The following is a 19,602-nucleotide window of genomic DNA, read 5'->3' as shown; positions in this document are numbered from 1 at the left end:
CAAAACTTGTGATTTGGTCACTGTGTAAGGTGACTAACACCAGGAATGTGTGAACAGAGCTCTGATGATTGCTTCAGCAATGACAAGATTAAAAAAGAAACCAGCAGTTCATAATATAATGTCTCAAAATCCAGGATACTAGAGAAAATAACTCATATTCATCATCTCAAGAACCAGGAAAATCTCAAGTAGAATGGGGAAAGCCAATCAATAGATGCCAACACTAAAATGATACAAATATTGAAATTATTGGGCAATATATATTTTAAAATTTTTTATTTATTTGCTTTTTAAAAAAGATGGATGAAATTTCACTCTGTTGCTCAGGTTGGCCTCAAATTCCTGGCCTCAAATAATCTTCCCTCTTTGGTTTTCTTTTATATATATAAAATATATATATATATATATATATATATATATATATATATTTTTTTTTTTTTTTTTTTTTTTTTTTCTGCAACGACTGTGTTGGATGACCCTCTTTGGCTTTCTGAGTCGCTAAGATTACAGGTGACACCATGCCTGGCTCTCTGATAATAATTTTAAAGTAATTGTCATAAAAATGATTCAACAAACAATCATAAATACGTTTGAAACAAAAGTTTTTAATAGACAGTTTCACCAAAGAAATAGAAGATATAAAGAACTGAGTGGAAATTTTAGAACTAAAAAATACAGAACTGAAGTAAAACTCACTGAAAGGGCCAAATAGCAGAAAGGAGATGACCGAAGAAAGAATCAGTAAACTTGAAGCTAGGTCAATAGAAACCCCTCATTCTGAACAACAGAGAGTAAGTAGTAAATAGACTGAAGTCTAAACACACGATAGAAAGTAGATGTTTGAAAATGAAAAGAGCTCCAGGGAGGTGGAGGTCGCAGCCAGCCAAGATGGCGCCACTGCACTCCAGCCTGGGGGACAATGTGAGACCCTGACTCAAAAAAAAAAAAAGCGAAAAGAGAAGAGCTCCAGGGACCCTTCCTACATTAAGTTTTAACACTCACTGAAGTTTCAGAAGAACAGAAAGAAGGTGGGGACAGGCATGGTGGCTCATGCCTGTCATGCCAGCACTTTGGGAGGCCAAGATGGGTGAATTGCTTGAGCTCAGGAATTTGAGACCAGTCTGGGAAACATGGCAAAACACTACCTGTCTCTACAAAAAATACAAAAATTAGCCAGGCGTAGTGGCGCGTGCCTGTGGTCCCGTGGTTCCAGCTACTTGGGAGGCTGAGGTGGGAGGATCATCTGAGACAGGGAGGTGAGGCTGCGGTGAGCCGTGATTGCACTCCAACCAGGGTGATGGAGTGAGACTCTGTATTTATAAATCAGGGGGGATAAAGGGACCTAAATTGTAATGTTTCCTACATTTCATTTGAAGTGATAAAATATTAATATTATTACTTCATGATGTTATATATATACTGTAATTCCAGAGCAACCACTAAAAACCTATACAAAGAGATATACTAAGAAAACGCTACAGATAAAGTGAAATGAGGGCAAGGCACGATTTCTCACACCTGTAATCCCAGCACTTTGGAAGGTTGAGGCAGGTGGATCACAAGGTCAGGAATTCAAGACCAGCCTTGCCATCATGGTGAAACCCCATCTCTACTAAAAATACAAACACTTAGCTGGGGTGGTGGCAGGTGCCTGTAATCCCAGCTACTCAGGAGGCTGAGGCAGGAGAATCACTTGAACCCGGGAGGCGGAGGTTGTGGTGAGTCAAGATCGTGCCATTGTACTCCAGCCTGGGTAACAAGAGCGAAACTCCATCTCTAAATAAATAAATAATAGATATAAAAGCGAAATGAAACACTAAAAAAATGCTTAGTAATCCACAGGAGAGACTTAAGTTCTAATATATCTGTAACTGTATTAAATGAAAATGGTTTATATACAGAGATTGGCAGAATATATTTTTTAAAACTGTATGCTGTCTGTAGGAAACTCAAATATAATGACATAGGTAGGTTATAAGTAAATGAATGGAGGCCAGGCATGGTGGCGCACGCCTGTAATCCCAGCTCTTTGGGAGGCTGAGGTGGGCAGATCACTTTGAGATCAGGAGTTCGAGACCAGCCTGGCCAACATGGCGAAATCTCATCTCTACTAAAAATACAAAAATTAGGTCAGGTGCGGCACCTCACACCTGTAATCCCAGCACTTTGGGAGGCCGAGGAGGGTGGATCGCCTGAGGTCAGGGGTTCGGGACCACCCTGGCCAACATGGCAAAACCCTGTCTCTATTCAGCAATGAATAGGATTCAACTATTGATACACGCAACCTGGATGGATTTTAAGCACATTTTGCTGAGTGGGGAAAAAAGTCAGTCTCAAAAAGTGACATGTTGCCTGGGCATGTTGGCTCACACCTGTAATCCTAGCACTTTGGGAGGCCGAAGTGAGTGGATCATGAAGTCAGGAGCTCGAGACTAGCCTGACCAACATGAAACCTCATCTCTACTAAAAATACAAAAAAATAGCCAGGCGTGGCTGTTGCATGCCTGTAAGCCCAGCTACTTGAGAGGCTGAGGCAGGAGAATTGCTTGAACCCGGGAGGTGGAGGTTGCAGTGAGTGGAGATCACGCCATTGCACTCCAGCCTGGGTGACAGAGCAAGACTCCATCTTGAGGGAAAAAAAGTGACATACTATCTGATTTCATTTATAGAACATCCTTGAAATGACAAAATTTCAAATCTGGAGAACAGATTAGTGGTTGTCAAGGGTAAGGGAAGGAGAGGGAGGATGTGACTGTAAAGGTGTGACTTGTGCATTTCTTTGTAGTAAAGAAGGAATTCTGTATTTTGATGGTGGGATTTATACCTGTGATAAAGTGTCACTGAATTATACACAAAGACATACAAAAAAGAAACGAGTGCATGCAAAAATTGGGGAAATCCCAGTAAAGTCTGTAGCTGAGTGAGTAGTATTGTGACAATGTCAGTTTCCTAGTTTTGATTATGTGCTATAGTTACGCAAGATGTTACTATTAGGAAAAGCTGGGGAGGGATACGGGGAATGTCTCTGTGGTATTTTTGCAACTGCATGTAGGTCTGTAATATATATATTTTTTACCTTCCCAGGGTGGGTGTTCCCTGGGAAGAAGCTCACTGATGTGTTAAGATCTGTAATATTTTATTTATTTTTTTGAGACTTGCTCTGTTGCCCAAACTGGAGTGCAGTGGTGTGACGACGGCACACTGCATCCTCGACTTCCCGGCTCAAGTGATTCTCCTGCCTCAGCCTCTCAGGTAGCTGGGACTACAGGCGTGCCTGGCTATTGTTACTATTATTTATTTATTTATTTATTTATTTGAGATGTAGTCTCACTCTGTCACCCAGGCTGGAGTGCAATGGAGTGATCTCGGTTCACTGCAACCTCCGCCTCCTGGGTTCAAGCAATTCTCCTGCCTCAGCCTCCTGAGTAGCTGGGATTACAGGCACATGACTCTGAGTCCAGCTAATTTTTCTATTTTTAGTAGAAACAGGGTTTCACCGTATTGGCCAGAATGATCTCGATCTCCTGACCTTGTGATCCATCTGCCTTGGCGTCTCAAAGTGCTGGGGATTACAGGCATAAGCCACTGCACCCACCCTATTATTATTATTAATAATTTTTTTTTTGTAGAGATGGGGTCTGGCTACATTGCCGATGGGCTACCAAGCCCAGCTGTATGCATCTTGTTGATGCTCTGGGTCCTCAGCTGTAAAATGGGACTAATTGTAAGACCTACATCACAAGGTGGTAGTAAGGATGAAATGAATTAACTCAATTCATTTAATTCCTTGCCTCGGAGATGCACCAAATAAACATTTGCTATTTTGTTGTTATAATATTATTTATCATTATTAGAATGCTCCATAGGCAGAGGTGAAGGAATGTGCAGAGAAGGCTGTGTAGGAAATGGAGGTTACAGTGGTTGTGCGGGGCAAGCCCGCAGGGCCACTCCACCTGCTCTACCCCCAGCTGCGCAGCAGTCAGAGATTGAACCCAGTGCTTCTTCAACTTTCACATGTGTAGAATTACCGGGAAATATTGTTAAAGTGCACTTTTCTTTTTTTTTGAGACGGGGTTTCATTCTGTCACCCAGGCTGGGGTACAGTGGCACCATCACTGCTCACTGCAGACTCGGTATACCTGCGCTCAGGTGATCCCCCTGCCTCAGCCTCCCAAGTAACTGGGATCGCACGCCACCACACATGGTTAATTTCTCTCTTTTCTTTTTTTCTTTCTTTCTTTCTTTTTTCCTTTCTTTCTTTCTTTCTTTCTTTCTTTCTTTCTTTCTTTCTTTCTTTCTTTCTTTCTTTCTTTTTCTTTCTTCTCTCTCTCTCTCTCTCTCTTTCTCTCTTTCCTTCTTTCCTTTGGGTTTTACCATGTTGCCCAGGCTGGTCTCAAACTCCTGAACTCAAGCAAGCTGCCTGACCTCCCAAAGTGCTGGGATTACAGGTGTGAGCCACTGTGCCAGCCTAAACTGCATATTTCTGATTCAGTGTGTCTGGGCTAGGGCCTGAGATTCAGCATTTCTAACACTCTGCCAAGGTGGTGCCAGTGCCATTGGTTCTACGGTTTAGCAGGACTCCAGCTGCTTCCGATGTGCTTTAAAGTTTAGGAATCACTGATAGAATGTGATGACTAAGACAATCACATCTCTGGGATTGTAGGCTAGACATCTTTTGAGTTTCCCAGGTGATTATGAAACAAGCAAGGGCCATGAGCCACTGGATTGGCCAATCCCAGCTGATGAAAGAAAAGCAAACACACTGCCTGAAATTGGAATGTGCCACCAGAGCAGGGCGGGGAAAGCTCAGGTAGGCGGTGCTCAGCAGATGACAGATGACAGACTGAATTTGAAAGAGAAACAGAAAGGAAGCTGGAGCGGAGAACCTGGAATTCTTCAAGAAAGAGATCCCTGATTGGAAAACCCTCAGAACCCATAGAGTGGTGGAAGGAGAGGACATCGCCCTGAGTCACCCCCATTTCCTGGCGGTGGTAAAAGTACAGACGAGGTGGGGACAGATGTTTTTGAAGCGACTGGGGCATCGCGGAGGTCTTCCTCAGAATCTTAGGGGACACATGTACAGTTTTGTGGGGCGTGCCAGAAGAAAGATGATGGGTTTGGTTGACTTGTCTCAAATACACCCACTGGGCTGGGCATGGCGGCTCCCGCCTGTAATCCTACCACTTTGGGAGGCTGAGGCAGGTGGATCATTTGAGCCCAGGAGGTCGAGACCAGCCTGGCCAACACGGTGAAACCCCGTCTCTACCAAAAATACAAAAATTAGCTGGGCATGGTGGTACGTGCCTGTAATCCTAGCTACTTGGGAGGCTGAGGCAGGAGAATCACTTGAACACAGATGGTGGAGGTTGTGGTGAGCCAAGATTATGCCACTGCACTCCAGCCTGGGGAACAGAGCAAGACTCCATTTTAAAAGACAACAACAGGTCGGGTGCAGTGGGTCACACCTGTAATCCCAGCACTTTGGGAGGCCAAGGCAAGTGGATCACAAGGTCAGAAGATCAAGACCGTTCTGGCCAACATGGTGAAATCCCATCTCTACTAAAAATACAAAAATTAGTCTGGGTGCGGTGGCTCACGCCTGTAATCCCAGCACTTTGGGAGGCCGAGGCGGGTGGATCACAAGGTCAAGAGATCAAGACCAACCTGGTCAACACAGTGAAACCCTGTCTCTACTAAAAATACAAAAAATTAGCTGGGCATTGTGGTGCGTGCCTGCAATCCCAGCTACTCAGGAGGCTGAGGCAGGAGAATTGCCTGAACCCAGGAGGCGGAGGTTGTGGTGAGCCGAGATCGCACCATTGCACTCCAGCCTGGGTAACAAGAGTGAAACTCCGTCTCGGAAAAAAAAAAAAAAAAATTAGCGGAGCATGGTGGTGAGTGCCTGTAGTCCCAGCTACTCAAGAGGCTGAGGCAGGAGAATCACTTGAACCAGGGAGGCAGAGATTGCAGTGAGCCGAGATCGTGCCACTGCACTCAAGCCTGGTGACAGAGCAAGACTCCGTCTCAAAACAAACAAACAACAAACAGAAAACCACCACCACCTCCAACAACAAACCCATCCCGGGGAGACTAAAGTAACTCCATCTTGATGCTAATCTGCCATCTTGACTTCTTTTTGATTTGTTTTTTTTAGGCAGGGTCTTGCTCTGTCACCCCGGTGGCTGGAGTGCAGTGGCAGGATCGTGGCTCACTGCATCTTGACCTCCCAGTCTCCAGCAATCCTCCCACCTCAGCCTCCTGAGTAGCTGGGACTACAGGAGTGCACCACTACATCCAGCTAATTTTTACATTTTTTTGTTGGGATGGGGTCTGCGTTGGCCAGGCTGGTCTTGTACTCCTGGGGTCAGGTGATCCTCCATCCTCTGCCTCTCAAAGTGCTGAGGTTTAGGCCCATATTGACTTCTGATTAACCCCAGTTCTGGGAATGCCTCTGATTTCTGCTTTCACATACTTATCCAAAACCCCGCTCTAAGTCAAAACAACCTTTATATTATCATAAACACATAATTACCATAAATCCTGCCTTGAGGCAAATTTCCTATAGTGTATAAGCCCTATATTTCTGGGGTAGCAGTGTGGGGAATCCACTCTCTTCCTGGGGCCGCCTGAGACATGGCTTCGGTTTGTGAATTCCTCTTAAACGTCTCCTTCTAAGAAACTGGATTTGTTGGCCAGGAACCGTGGCTCACGTCTCTAATCCCAGCACTTAGGGAGGCGAAGGCAGGCGGGTTACCTGAGGTCAGGAGTTTGAGACCAGCCTGGCCAACATGGGAAAACTTCATCTCTACTAAAAATACAAAAATTAGCTGGATGTCGTGGTGGGCACCTGTAATCCGAGCTACTCAGGAGGCTGAGGCAGGAGAATCACTTGAACCCAGGAGGCAGAGTGAGCCAAGATCATGCCACTGTACCCCAGCCTGGGTGACAGGAGTCTCTGTCTCAAAAAAGAAGAAGAAAAGTAAAAAAGAAATTGGATTTGTCAGCCTCTTTCTCTCTTGGACTTTGGGGGTACGTTTGCACAGATCTGTTCACCTTAGAACACGTCCCATAATGAATAATAATGACAGTGACTATATTTCATGAAATGTGCTAAGTGCTTTACAACCACAATTATATAGATTTCCCACCACAAGCCTCAGCAGTGAGTATTGTTCCTTTCCATTGATGAAATGGAGGCTTCATTTAAAAAATGAAGGAGCATCAGGCCATCCTTCTCTGTCTCTCACGCCTGCCCATGTGCACGCACACATACACAATAAACACACCATTTTCAGTTCATCAGTAAGTCCCGCTGGCTGTACTTTCAAAGCGTTTCCAAATTCACCCTCTTCTCACCCTCCCCACACATCTCGTCTACGTGTCTACTGTCACCTCCTGCCTGCATGATCACAGCAGCTTCCTCCTGGTCACTCCCCATCCCCACACCCTCTTTCCCACCTACAGTCAGAGATTACATCCCCTCTCTATTCAAAACTCTCTTGTGGCTCCCATTCTGCTCAGAAAAAAATATCCAACCCCCTGCCTTCCCTTTACAAAGCTCTTTGAGGTCTGGACCCTCCCTCTCACACCTCCACCACACTGGCCGCCTCATTGCTGATTGCTGTTTCTTTCTTTTTTCTTTTTTTATTGAGACTGAGTCTTGCTCTGTCACCAGGCTGGAGTGCAGTGGCTAGATCTCAGCTCACTGCAACCTCTGCCTCCTGGGTCCAAGTGATTCTCCTGCCTCAGCCTTCTGAGTAGCTGGGACTACAGGCACGCACCACCACGCCTGGCTAATTTTTGTATTTTTAGTAGAGATGGGGTTTCATCATGTTGGGCAGGATGGTCTCGATCTCTTGACCTTGTGATCCGCCCTCCTTCTTTCTTTCTTTCTTTCTTTTTCTGAGACAGGGTCTTGTTCTGTTGCCCAGGCTGGAGTGTAGTGGCATGACCATGGCTCATTGCAGCCTTAGCTCCTGGGCTCAAGTGAGCCTTCATTCTTCAGCCTCCTGAGTAGCTAGGATGACAGCTGGGTGCCACCATGCCTGGCTAATTTTTAAAAATCTTTATTTATATATTTTTTGTAGAGATGAGGTCTCAGTATGTTGCCCAGGCTGATCTCGAACTTCTGGGCTCAAGTGATCCTTCTGCCTCGGCCTCCCAAAGTGCTGGGATTGCAGGCGTGAGCCACTGTGCTTGACTTGCATTGCTGTTTCATGAATGAAGAGCCCATTCCTGACTGCGTAGTTCAGGGCTCTTAGCGGCTAACGGCAGAGTCCGCACTGGCTAATTTGAGCAGTCAGGGGCATTGGGAAGTTCACAGATTATCAGCGAGGGCAGCGAGGCAGATTATGAAGCTGTTAAGGTAAACTATGACCTGAGCCGGACTCCGCGCTTCTGCGGATGAACTGTAACCCGGCTTATCAGGCAGACAACATTCAAAACCTCATTTAGGAGTATGTTCCTGTAACAACAGCTAAGTGTTGGCCAGTCCCCCGCGGTCATGCTTCAACCTCTCACAGACTGCCAAGTGTTTGAACTGTTTTCAAATATGGCAAATGCCAGCCTGCAGCCAGTCCGGCAGTTTCTGTACCAAACTTCCGATTTCTGTATGTCACTTCTCTTTTTCTGTCTATGCATTTGTTCTGACCACAAGACATAGCTGGAGTCTCCGAATCTGCTTGATTCTGAGGGCTGCCTGATTCACAAATCCTTCATTGCTCAATTGCTCAATTGAACTTCTTTACATTTAATTCATCTGAACTTTTTCTTTATTTGTATTTATTTACTTTTTTTGAGATGGAGCCTCTCTCTGTCACCCAGGCTGGAGTTCAGTGGCGTGATCTTGGCTCACTACAGCCTCCGCCTCCCAGGTTCAGGAGATTCTCCTGCCTGAGCCTCCTGAGCAATTGGAATTATAGGCACCTGTTACCATGTCCAGCTAATTTTTGTATTTTCAGTAGAGATGGGATTTCGTCATGTTGGCTGAGCTGGTCTTAAACTTCTGGCCTCAAGTGATCTGCCTGCCTCAGTCTCCCAAAGTGCTGGGATTACAGGCGTTAGCCACTGTGCCTGACCAGCTTTCTGTGAATTTCTTCTACAAATTTGCCTATTCTGAATAGTTCATATAAATTGAATCATATAATATGTGGTCTTTTGTGTCTGGCTTCTTTCACTTGGCATAGTGGTTTTTTTTCTTTTATATTTTCAAGATGGCATCTCACTCTGTCACCCAGACCAGGGTGCAGTGGCATGATCTTGGAGACTCGGAGGCTCACTGCAGTCTCTGCCACCTGGGGTTCCAGTGATTCTCCTGCCTCAGCCTCTCAGGTAACTGGGATCACAGGCATGTGCCACCATGCCTGGCTACTTTTTGTGTTTTTAGTAGAGACAGGGTTTCACCATGTTGGCCGGGCTGGTCTTGAACTCCTGACCTCAGGTGATCCACCCATCTCAGCCTCCCAAAGTGCTAGGATTATAGGTCTGAGCCACTGCACCCGGCCTCACTTGCTCTTTTTTTCTACCCTCCCAAATCAGATGTTAGGTATAGTGTTTTCAAGGTTTACCTATGTTGTAACATGCATTAGTATTTTGTTTCTTTTTGTTTATTTTAGAGTTAGGGTCTCATTCTGTTGCCCAGGTTGGAGTGCAGTGGCACAATCATAGCTCACTGCAGCCTGGAATGCCTGGGTTCAAGTGATCCTCCCACCTCAGCATCTTGAGCAGCTGGAACTACAGGCGCACACCACTACCCCTGGCTAATTTTTATTTTTGGTAGAGACAGAGTCTCACTATGTTGCACAGGCTGGTCTCAAACTCTTGGGTTTGAGTGATCCCCCCATCTCAGCCTCGGGAGTAGCTGAGATTACTGGTGTGAGCCACCGCACCTGGCCTTGTATAAGTTTTATTTATTTATTTTTATTATTTTTAAAATTTTAGATGGAGTCTTTCTGTGTCACCCAGGCTGGAGTGCAGGGGCACTATCTTGGCTCACTGCAACCTCCGCTTCCCAGGTTCAAGTGATCCTCCTGATCAGCCTCCTGAGTAGCTGGGATTACAGGTGCCCACCAACATGCCCAGCTAATTTTTGTATGTTTAGCGGAGACAGGGTGTCACCATGTTGGTCAGGCTGGTCTCGACTCCTAACCTCAAGTGATCTGTCCACCTCGGCTTCCCGAAGTGCTGGGATTATAGGCTTGAGCCACCGTGCCTGGCCGGGCTGGCTAGTTATTGAACTGATGACTCACTCTTTGTCCCATACACCTGTCCTGGAGCTGCTTTGGCTCAAGCTGCACACAGAAGTGAGACCTTGTTTCAAAAAACTAAAAGAAACCCCAAAAAGAACAAAACAACACCTATGCATCTCCCCTGATCCTGATCACCACTGATTTATAATTTCTCAAGATTCTCAAGTGGCAGGTGGTTCTACTGGTGTCTCCTATCCCACTCATGAGGCTTAAGGCATCAGCAGGGCTGGCTCCTTGTAGAAGCTGCAGGGGGATCCTTTTCCTCGCCGTTTTTAGCTTCTGGAGGTGTCCGGCATCTGGCAGCCCCAGTTCTCTTCCTGACATCACTCCAACCTCCTGCTTCTGTGGTCACATCTCCCTCTCTTGTGACAACGTTGGGTGCAGGCGGACAACCCAGGATAACGTCCCTGTCCCGAACCCTTAACTTACTCATATCTGCAAAAATCCCTCGTGCCATGTAACATAACATATTCCCAGGTCTGGGGACCAGGAACATCTCTGGGGACCACTCTTCCGTCCAGCACACATCCATTACAAATGCAGGTGACACACCACAACAGTGTTAGCAGAACTTGTGACTTCGTCACCAATAGAAATCACAGACATTTCCTGTCATGTTTTCTTCCAGCAGGCGCCTTGGAATATCATTTATGCTCAGCTCTGCTTCTAAGTCACAGTGGTTATTAAAGCTGCCACGGGTGATTTTTTTGCTTAATGCATTAATGAAGAAGCACATGAATTGCTGTATCACAGTGAGAAAAAATATTTTGATCACTGTATTATAATAAGAGTTGGATTCCTTTGTCCTGCATATGTTCTTTCATTCTAAGAAGGGCCCATAGGTTTTTTAAGGCTGTGGTGAGGTCCAGTAAGTGAAGGCGGTGAAGAAGCCCTGCCTCGGGGTCTGTGGAGGGCAGAACTGCCAGGAACCAGGGCCCCTGGATGACTGGGTTGAGCCATCCTGCCAGCGGAAGTGCTCACCTTGGGAGGAGGAGCTGGCGTGGAGAATGACGCTCTGTGGTTTGTAATCCACGGTCACTGTATTTGGGGGGCTCTTTGTTACAGCAGCTCAGCTGACTCTACTCAGCAGAAGTCCCTGATTCAAGTTGTCTTCCTCACTTGTGGGGACCGATCCAGGGTTAGTGAGATCTCACGTTTGCTTATACAGTTCAGGGATTTCTTGGAAAGAGAATGGACTGGACCCAGTGGCTCAGGCCTGTAATCCCAGTTCGGCCTGTAATCCCAGTTTGGGGAGGGGCTGGGGTGGATGGAGGATGGTGCTGAGGAGGGAAGATCGCTTGAGCCCAGGAGTTTGAAGCTGCACTGAGCTGAGATCACACAAGACATAGGATCTTGCTATGTTGCTCAGGCTGGTGGTAAACTGGCTGCGGTCAATCCTCCCATCTCAGCTCCCCCAGTAGCTGGGATTACAAGCTTGTGCCACCGTGCCCAGCCAATTCTTTAATTTTTTTGTACAGTTGGGATCTTGCAATGTTGACCAGGCAGGTCTGGGCTCAAGTGATCCGCCCACCTCAGCCACCTAACACGCTGTGATTACAGGCTTCAGCAACCAGATCCAGGCTCCAAATTAATTTTAAAGATGCTTCATTTCACCCAATATATCCAAAGTGCCATCATTTGAACATCTAATGAATGTATAAATTATAATCGAGCTGTTTTGCATTATTTTTTTCCCACAGTAAATCTTCAAATTCTGGGGTTTGTTTTACACTCACTGCACAAATTATGTGGCACCACCTACATTCCAGGTGTTAGATAGTGACATGTGGCCTGGGAGCCCCTGCGGACAGCACAGCTTCCATGAAGCTGCTGCTCTAGACCTCTCACCATAGATGCTGATGAACGTTCTTACTACCAAGGCATTTCTAGCTCCTGTTATTTTACTTACAGCACAATGTTTTATTATTTATTTATTTGAGATGGAGTTTTGCTCTTTCACCCGGGCTGGAGTGCAGTGGCACAATCTCAGCTCACTGCAACTTCTGCCTCCTGGGTTCAAGTGATTTTCCGGCATCAGCTCCTGAGTAGCTGAGATTACAGGCACCCACCACCATGCTGGGCTATTTTTTGTACTTTTGCTAGAGACGGAGTTTCACCATGTTGGCCAGGCTGGTCCAAACTCCTGACCTCAGGGGATCCACCTACCTCGGCCTCCCAAAGTGCCAGGATTACAGGCGTGAGCCACTGCACCCGGCTAAGCAAAATGCATTCTAAATGACCCCTCACACACTCGTAGGTAGAGGACACACACACAATCCCACAACTACAATGACACACAATCAGAAACACAATCACACACACACTGTGGGAAGCCAGAGATGCCACCCCAAAGATGCCCAGCACGTCGTCCCTGGACCCAGTGTGTATCTCAGGTCACTCGGCAAAGCAGCTTTGCAGATGTGATTATAGCATGTGGACTGTCACTGGGGAATCTTCCTGGATGCCAATCTCATCACCCGAGTCCTGAATCGTGGAAGACTTTCTCTAGCTGGAAGCACAAGAGCAGCGTGGCAGGAGAGGTCAGAGAGGTTCCAAACATGAGAAGGTTTGGGGCAGTGTTGCTGGCTCTGAGATGGAGGGTCCAATGGGCAGGGACCATGGAGAGCGGGAGAAGCATGGGTGGAGAAGAGCAGTGAGTTTTCAGGGCAGTGAAAGCATTCTGTCGTCCACTGTCAGAGGGGATAGGATACATTATGTATTTTGCCTCTGATCTCAGGTCCTGGGGAAGAGGCAGGAGCGGCACATGCAGTCCATCAGCAGGAGCAACTCTTCCTAGAGAGCAAGGGCACAGGTTAGCCCCCAGCAGAAGGGATGGAGGTTAGACCACCCCAGTGGGATTAGAGGATGACTGACAGAAGGATAGGGGAAGTTAACTTCCGGGAGGATGTCAGAGGACCCTCTGCTGCAGGAGGACACTAATCAGCCACTGCGGTAGGAGCAGGAGATAGCCCACTGCAGGGAGGATAGAGGTTAGCCCAGCAAGAGGCGTGGAGGTCTCTTTCGGCAGAGCCAGCTCAGGATGGACCCACAGCCACAAGGAAGGCCGGAACCTCCGTCCTACAGCAGCAACGAACAGTGATCTGCCAACAATGTGGCTGACCCTGAAACGAGCTTTTTCCCAGAGCCCCAGTAAGAACCCAGCAGCGACGCTTGGATTCCAGCCTGTGAGCCCCACAAGAGAGAAACCGCCAGGGCCAGCGAGCCTCTGACATCAGACCCCAGCTCATCAACTGTGTCTCTGGAAGATGCTGCCTTTCGGGTGATTTGTTACGGCAGCAACGCAAAGGAAATGCACACCGACACACACGCAGGCGCACGCCATCCGTGCCTTTTCCTCACTCTTTATTTCAACAAGGGTTATAAAAAGTAGAAAAATAAACATTTTCCCAGAGGCGAGTTGGGTTTACACACACAAATACATAAATAGCAATTGGGTGGCAATAAATTAAGACAAGTGGTTGATGTATAAATAAAATCTTAGATTCCATGATGGGTGGCAGGGAGGTGGGAAGGTCAGACACACAGGTCCCCGCTGGCGACGCATTTCAGGTCCCGAGTGAGGAGGCGGAAGAGGTTGAAGGTGACAGAGGCCTCGAGGCAGCCAGGGGACTCCTGCAGGGGAGGAGGGGATGGGTCAGGGGCTGTCCAGGATCTGGGCTCCCAGTGGCTCCCGAGACGCCAGTGTCTCCCCTCCTGGGTCACTCACCTTTTTCGAGGCCTCCTGTAGCCGGTGCAGCCAGTGGTGGAGGCGGCCCCGGGGCCTGGGCCTCGCCGTGGGCTGAGGCTGGACCTGTGTGCAGAGGAGGGTGGTGTGTGAGGCAGGGCTGGGCCAGCACAAGGGAAGCCGCTTCTCAGAGCCCACAGACCTGGGTGCCCGGGCCCCGAGGACTCACACAGGCCCGGAGCTGGGAGAGGACGTGGTGCAGGGTGTGAAGGGGCTGGTCGAGGACGTCCCCCAAGGCCGTGTCATTGTCAGCGGTGGCCTCCAGAACCTCCAGCGTCAGGGCCAGCTCAGCCTCCAAGGCCACGAGGCGCTCCCTCACCTGAGAAGAGGTGAGAAAGAGCAGGTGAGAGGAAGAGGTGGTGGGGAGGCGAACAGAGAGGAACCAGTGAAGGTGACAGGCACAGGGGAGAGGGCACAGCCAGTGGGGTCAGGTGGGAGCAGAGGGAAGGGGGAGCAGGTGTGGGGAGAGGAGAGGGGACAAGGTAGAAGGAGAAGGTGAACTGGCCACTGCAGAGCCTGGGGAACGGGGCTGGGAGGGTAGGGGTGGGCCTGACTCTCGCTCTCACCTGCAGCTGCCTCAGGTCCCAGGTCCTGGGGAAGAGGCGGGAGCGGCACCTGCAGTCCTTCAGCAGAAGTGACTCTTCCTAGACAGCAAGGGCACAGGTTAGCCCCAGCAGGAGGGGTGGAGGTTAGACCACTCTGGGGGGATTGCAGGAGGGCTGACAACAGGATAGGGGAGATGAACTGCTGGGAGGACCCTGCACTGCCAGGAAACATGAATCGGCCCCCTGCAGTAGGAGCATGAGATAGCCCACTGCAGGAAGGGCAGAGGCTACCCCAGTGAAGGAAGCTGGGAGGGAAAGCATGGTGACCCTTGGAGTGGGGGTGGAGGCTAGCCCGTGGCAGGAGGGCAGGGGGAGACTCACTAAGGCATCTTTGGCCCTCTTAAAGGCCTGCAGCTCCTGTGGGGACAGGGACTTGAACTGGGCTATGTGGCAGCCCCTTGCATCCGGGAGGGCCCCGAGGGGCCTGGTGACAGGAACTGCTCCAGTGACGGTCAGCACTGCGGCCATCAGCACCAGCACTGCCATGCAGCCCCCACTCATGTCTGTGTCACAGAAAAAAAGGGAGCTGAGGGGATGGAGCGGCTGCCCCCTGAGGGCAGGGCTGCAGGAGCTGAGCATCTTGGACAGAGATGTGGGGCTCACCTTGTTTCATTCCTGATCTCTGGGCTTCGTCAGCAGAAGGACCACTCTGAGGCTGTCACCCGGGGTCTCTCTGGGTCTTCTTTGGAGTCTCTGTTCTTTTCAGTCTCCTCTTCCAGATCTCAGCCTGTGTCCTGGCCTTGACTCTTTCTATCAATTTCGAGCTCTGTCTGGGATGTGATTGCTGCCTGAGCTCCATGGGGCAGCTTTTATCCCGGGCAGAAGGGCAGCCCCAGCTGATGTAGGAAAAGTGAAAACATAGCCTTCAGGTAAGATACCGGCCACCAGGGGAGCCCCAGGTTGGGAAAGCCCAGGGCAGGGCGGGGCCCGTGAGCCAGGTGAGCAACTGGAGGAAAAGAGAAACTGATGCAGACTCAGGGATTACCTACAGGAAAGTGTGCTCCCAAGAGGTTTCTGCCTGCTCTGGTTATGTTGTTGTTTAAGACAGGGTCTTACCCTGTCACCAGAGTGCAATGGCATGATCATAGCTCACTGCAGCCTCAAACTCCTGGACTCAAGCAATCCTCCTCCTCCAGCCTATAAAGTGCTGGGAATATAGGCCTGAGCCACCACTCCTGGCCAGTATATACATATTTTGAGACAGGGTCTCATTCGGTCACCCAGGCTGGAGTGCAGTGACTCAGTGCAACCGTCGTCTCCCGGGTGTAAGCGATTCTCTTGCCTCAGCCTCCCAAGTAGCAGGGATTACAGGCACGTGCCACCATTACCAGCTAAATTATGTATTTTTAGTAGAGACAGTGTTTCATCACGTTGGACCATGCTGGTCTCAAACTCCTGACATCAACTGATCTGTCTGCCTCGGCCTCCCAAATTGCTGGGATTGCAGGTGTGATCCACCACGCCCAGAGGCCAACATTTCTTAATAGCTCAGGCAGGTAAGGGCTCAGGAATATGAGGCTCTGCTGGAGAACTGAGGTGTGACCATGGACTTGGACACCACGTGGGTGCTGTTCTTCTTAGGGAAGTTCAGGCAGTGATGAAGAGCATGAGTCCTGGAGCTGAAGGGTCTAAGGTTCAAATCTAGTTCTGACGCTCACTAGCTGTGTGACGTTGGCAAGGAGGGGTGCATTCAGCAACACTGATTGCTGATGCACAGATTTGCAGAAAAAATTAAAAACACAGCTCTTTGTTTATGTGAGTGACTATTTAATGGGACCCACTCATTAAGACCATACCAGGACCTCAGCTGGAGAGTTTAAAACGTGATCTCAATGTACACTACTCCTCCACAAGGCAAGTATGCTAACCCATCCTATAGGTGAGGAAACACAGGCTCAGAAAGCAATTTGTCCTGCATCACACTTTAATTAACTGGCAGGGTGAGAACTGAAACTCAGGCCACCTGAGTCCCTGGCTCAGCCTCTATTTTTGCTGTAAAGCGCAACTCAGAACCATCAGACGGAAAACAACCAATGCAATCAAAACACTCTTAATAACTGCAATAAATTTAAACCAGGAGCCAGAATAGCAAATACACAGGAATGTCACAAATACAAACAACGTCAATCAGGGAATCTAAAGAACCACAGTCAGGTGAGGATTCTTGGATTTCACTACCAAACCCTCAGGGATGGTACCCCCCAGATGCCGAATCCAAGAGTCACAGATTCACAGGATCTCAAAGCTGGCTGTGGGGCGGCAAATCCAGGGTTGGGCCCTGGGTTTGGGGGTGTCCTGGTAACCACACAAGGAGGAACTGGTGCCGTGCCTGGGGTCAGCCACGGTTTCCAGACCTCAAGTCTCTTCCTGCTACAGCAGCCCTTGGAGGATCACACAATGCACCCCGAGGAAATATCGCTGCTTCCTGGGGACCCGCGCCTCTTGTATCCGAGACAGAGCATCCAAGTCAGGCCCAAGACTGCAGAGAAGTTCTTGTGCCTCATTGCCCATTGGCTGAGAGCCTCGCCTGGTGGGGCCAATGGGCGAAAGGGGCCACTTTCGGCAGCCAATGGCCTGGAGTTTCGGGGCTGGCTTAAGGGGCGGGGTCAGAGGCAAGGTCCTGAGTGCGCCGCCAGCCGGAGCTCCCACGTGAGCAGGCGCAGGAGGTTGAAGACCACTCGGGCTTCGCGGCACCGAGGCGAGTCCTGGAGCCCGGGAGGGAGCACAGCGGGGCTGAGTCAGGCTCTTCCCTCCCGAGGAGCCCCCTCTAGTCCCGCCGCTCCCAGCCCTGCTCAGTGCCGGCCTTGTCCGCCTCGCCCGGTCGTCCCTGCAGGCTAAGCCTGTCCTACCGGCTGCACTCACAGGTCTCCGCGGCTTGTGACGCCTCCTCGGGGCCCCGGGGACCTTCCTGGAGGAGTCGGGCCGGGCCAGCTCGAGCTGGAGGGGGAACACGGGGCCAATGGGGAAGGCGAAGGACGGAGCCCCCCACTCCCTCTGCATCTGCCCGTGGCTCCCCAGTCGCAGACCCGAGCCCGGCTTTGTGGACACCCGGAGGACCCGACCCGGGTCTGGACGGGGTTTTCCGCTAAGCGGGACAGACTCGCAAAGCGCGGGGCTCACAGAGGACGCAGAGAAGCCGGCGGGGGCGAGGGGCGGCGGGGCGCGGCGGCACTCACACAGGCCGCCACGTCCCTCCCCGCGGCCGCCAGCAGCTCCAGGATCGGGCCGGCGCCGGGGAGCAGCTCCGGGCGGTGCAGGCGGCTGAGCACCGCCTGGGCGTCCGCTATGCCTCGGGCCACGTGTCGGAGCCAAGCGCAGGACTGCGGGGACGCGCGGGCGTTAGACGGGGCCGCGATCCGGCCGTGCCTCCCCCGCCTCCCGTCCCGGGCCTCACCGACGGCCGCAAAGGATCCCTCCTGGGGTGGAAGGAGCAGTTGCGCGACCCCCAGCTCAGCGCCTCTTCCTCCTGCGGGACAAGCGGCAGGTATCGCGTACGGATGGGCCCCCTCGCTAGGGCCCCTAACCGCTGAGCGGTCTGGCATTGCTGGACGTGGATAGGCACTGGCCGGGTACGGTTGTGCGTGTCGTACACTGAACCGCGAGCTCCCCGGGGGCGTGAACCAGGGCTGAATTGCACCCCGCGCTCCCCCAGCGAAGCCCTGCGCCCCGACTTGGATCGGAGTCCGCCCGGCAGGGTGCCCTTCTGTGACTGACCCTGAGCCTGCGTTCGCGCTGACGACGGGGCCTGCGGGGCCTCTTGTTGGGAATTGTGGGCTGTGACTTACGAGAGGCGCTGGGACATAGGACCCCTCGGGACAGGGACGGACGTGTAGGCACCCATCCGGCCGGCGCCGGGGAGCAGGGCCAGGGTCCCGGGGACCCAGGGGCTGGGCGGTCACTCACGTAGCGGTCCCTCAGCGCCTTGGCCGCTGCCAGCGTCCGGGGCTCCAGCGAGCGGTAGTGGGAGAGCAGGCAGCGCCGGGGGGCCGCCGCACCCACTGTGCACAGGACCCACAGCCCCGCAGCCACCGCGGCCGCGACACTTGGCCGCATCTCTGCTCCTGCAGGAGGCCAGGGACGTCAGGGAGGCCAAAGAGAGGGGTCCACGCGTCCAGCCCCTGCCTTGGGTCAGGCTCGCAAGGGGAGGGGATGCTCGGAGCGCGAAGGCGCAGTACGCGCAGGGGAGAGACAGTTGGGACGGTCCCCTCCTCGCCTCGGCCTCTGCCCTCACTTCTCCCTGTAGTGGACCCTCTGTGCCTGGCGCGGAGGCAGGTGTTGCCGTCCACTGGTCCCTTGGAGGCGTCCAGAGCAGTCTCCACCTGGGCAACAGAGCTTCGACGGCCCATGCTGGCTTTTATGTGCAGGACTGAGAAAGGCTTTGCAGCTGGGCTTCCCCATCCCGGGCAAGCTTTCGGAACGTCACTGCTGGCCGCAGGCCTTCGAGATCCCAGTCGGGTGTGAGGACTTCAACCCAAGGTTGGCCTGTGCCAGGGATGGCTGGCCTCCAACACTCGGTTTCCAAATCGTCTCTGTCCCTGTTTCTACTGTTTCTTCTTGCTTTGCTTCATCCTGGTTGTCCTTATCTTTGTTCTGCCACCACAACCAGCCCTTGTATAGTGTTGACTGTGCATCAGGCCCTCTTCTATGTAATTGACACAGAATATCATCTCATAAATATGTATATGTATATGTATATGTATATATATATTAACCAGGGCAGCCCTGCAGGTGTAGCTGAGAACGAGAAAGCTGCTTTTATTTCAGTTTAGAGACAGGGTCTTGCCTTGTTGCCCAGCTTGTAGTAGTGGCACGGTCACAGCTCATTGCAGCCTCAACCTCCCAGGTTCAAGCAGTCCTCCCACGTCAGTCTCCCAAAGTAGCTGGGACTGCCGGTGGGTGCCGCCACCATTTTTTGTAGAAACCTGGTTTTGCCCCGTTGCCCAGGCTGCTCTCTAACTCCGGAGCTCTGGCCATCCGCCCTCCTCAGCTTCCTAAAATGCTTGGA

General features: G+C 50.8%; 2 protein-coding genes across 2 annotated transcripts; both read right to left on the bottom strand.

The window, feature by feature from the left end:
- Window positions 1–13,593: 13,593 nt before the first annotated feature.
- LOC118150216 (interferon lambda-3-like) lies at window positions 13,594–15,420 on the bottom strand. Its single transcript, XM_035285755.3, has 5 exons — window positions 14,919–15,420; window positions 14,559–14,636; window positions 14,162–14,311; window positions 13,975–14,058; window positions 13,594–13,880 (listed from the first exon to the last, which is right to left on the bottom strand). Exons 1-5 carry the CDS (start codon window positions 15,174–15,176, stop codon window positions 13,782–13,784), a joined length of 669 nt encoding a protein of 222 aa, XP_035141646.1. The 5' UTR covers window positions 15,177–15,420; the 3' UTR covers window positions 13,594–13,781.
- Window positions 15,421–16,347: 927 nt separating this feature from the next.
- On the bottom strand, window positions 16,348–19,210 carry LOC103789937 (uncharacterized). Its single transcript, XM_054249674.2, is given in 4 exon segments — window positions 16,348–17,917; window positions 17,992–18,063; window positions 18,501–18,587; window positions 18,590–19,210. Coding segments are annotated over 4 exon segments (1,170 nt in total). The 5' UTR covers window positions 18,651–19,210; the 3' UTR covers window positions 16,348–16,967.
- Between the last annotated feature and the right edge of the window lie 392 nt (window positions 19,211–19,602).

This window comes from Callithrix jacchus, chromosome 22, assembly GCF_049354715.1.
Source record: "Callithrix jacchus isolate 240 chromosome 22, calJac240_pri, whole genome shotgun sequence".
NCBI lineage: Eukaryota > Metazoa > Chordata > Mammalia > Primates > Cebidae > Callithrix > Callithrix jacchus.
Note: the sequence above shows the minus strand (reverse complement) of the source record. Positions and strands in the feature narration are given on the sequence as shown.

Bases quoted from the DNA above. Each gene is read 5' to 3' on its own strand.
- LOC118150216 (XM_035285755.3), bottom strand. From the start codon at position 15,176: ATGCTCAGCTCCTGCAGCCCTGCCCTCAGGGGGCAGCCGCTCCATCCC. The intron at 14,312-14,558 runs GTGAGAGCGAGA...ACCTCTTCTCAG, and splicing joins GGGACCTGAGGCAGCTGCAG to GTGAGGGAGCGCCTCGTGGC. The intron at 13,881-13,974 runs GTGAGTGACCCA...CCTCCCCTGCAG, and splicing joins TACAGGAGGCCTCGAAAAAG to GAGTCCCCTGGCTGCCTCGA.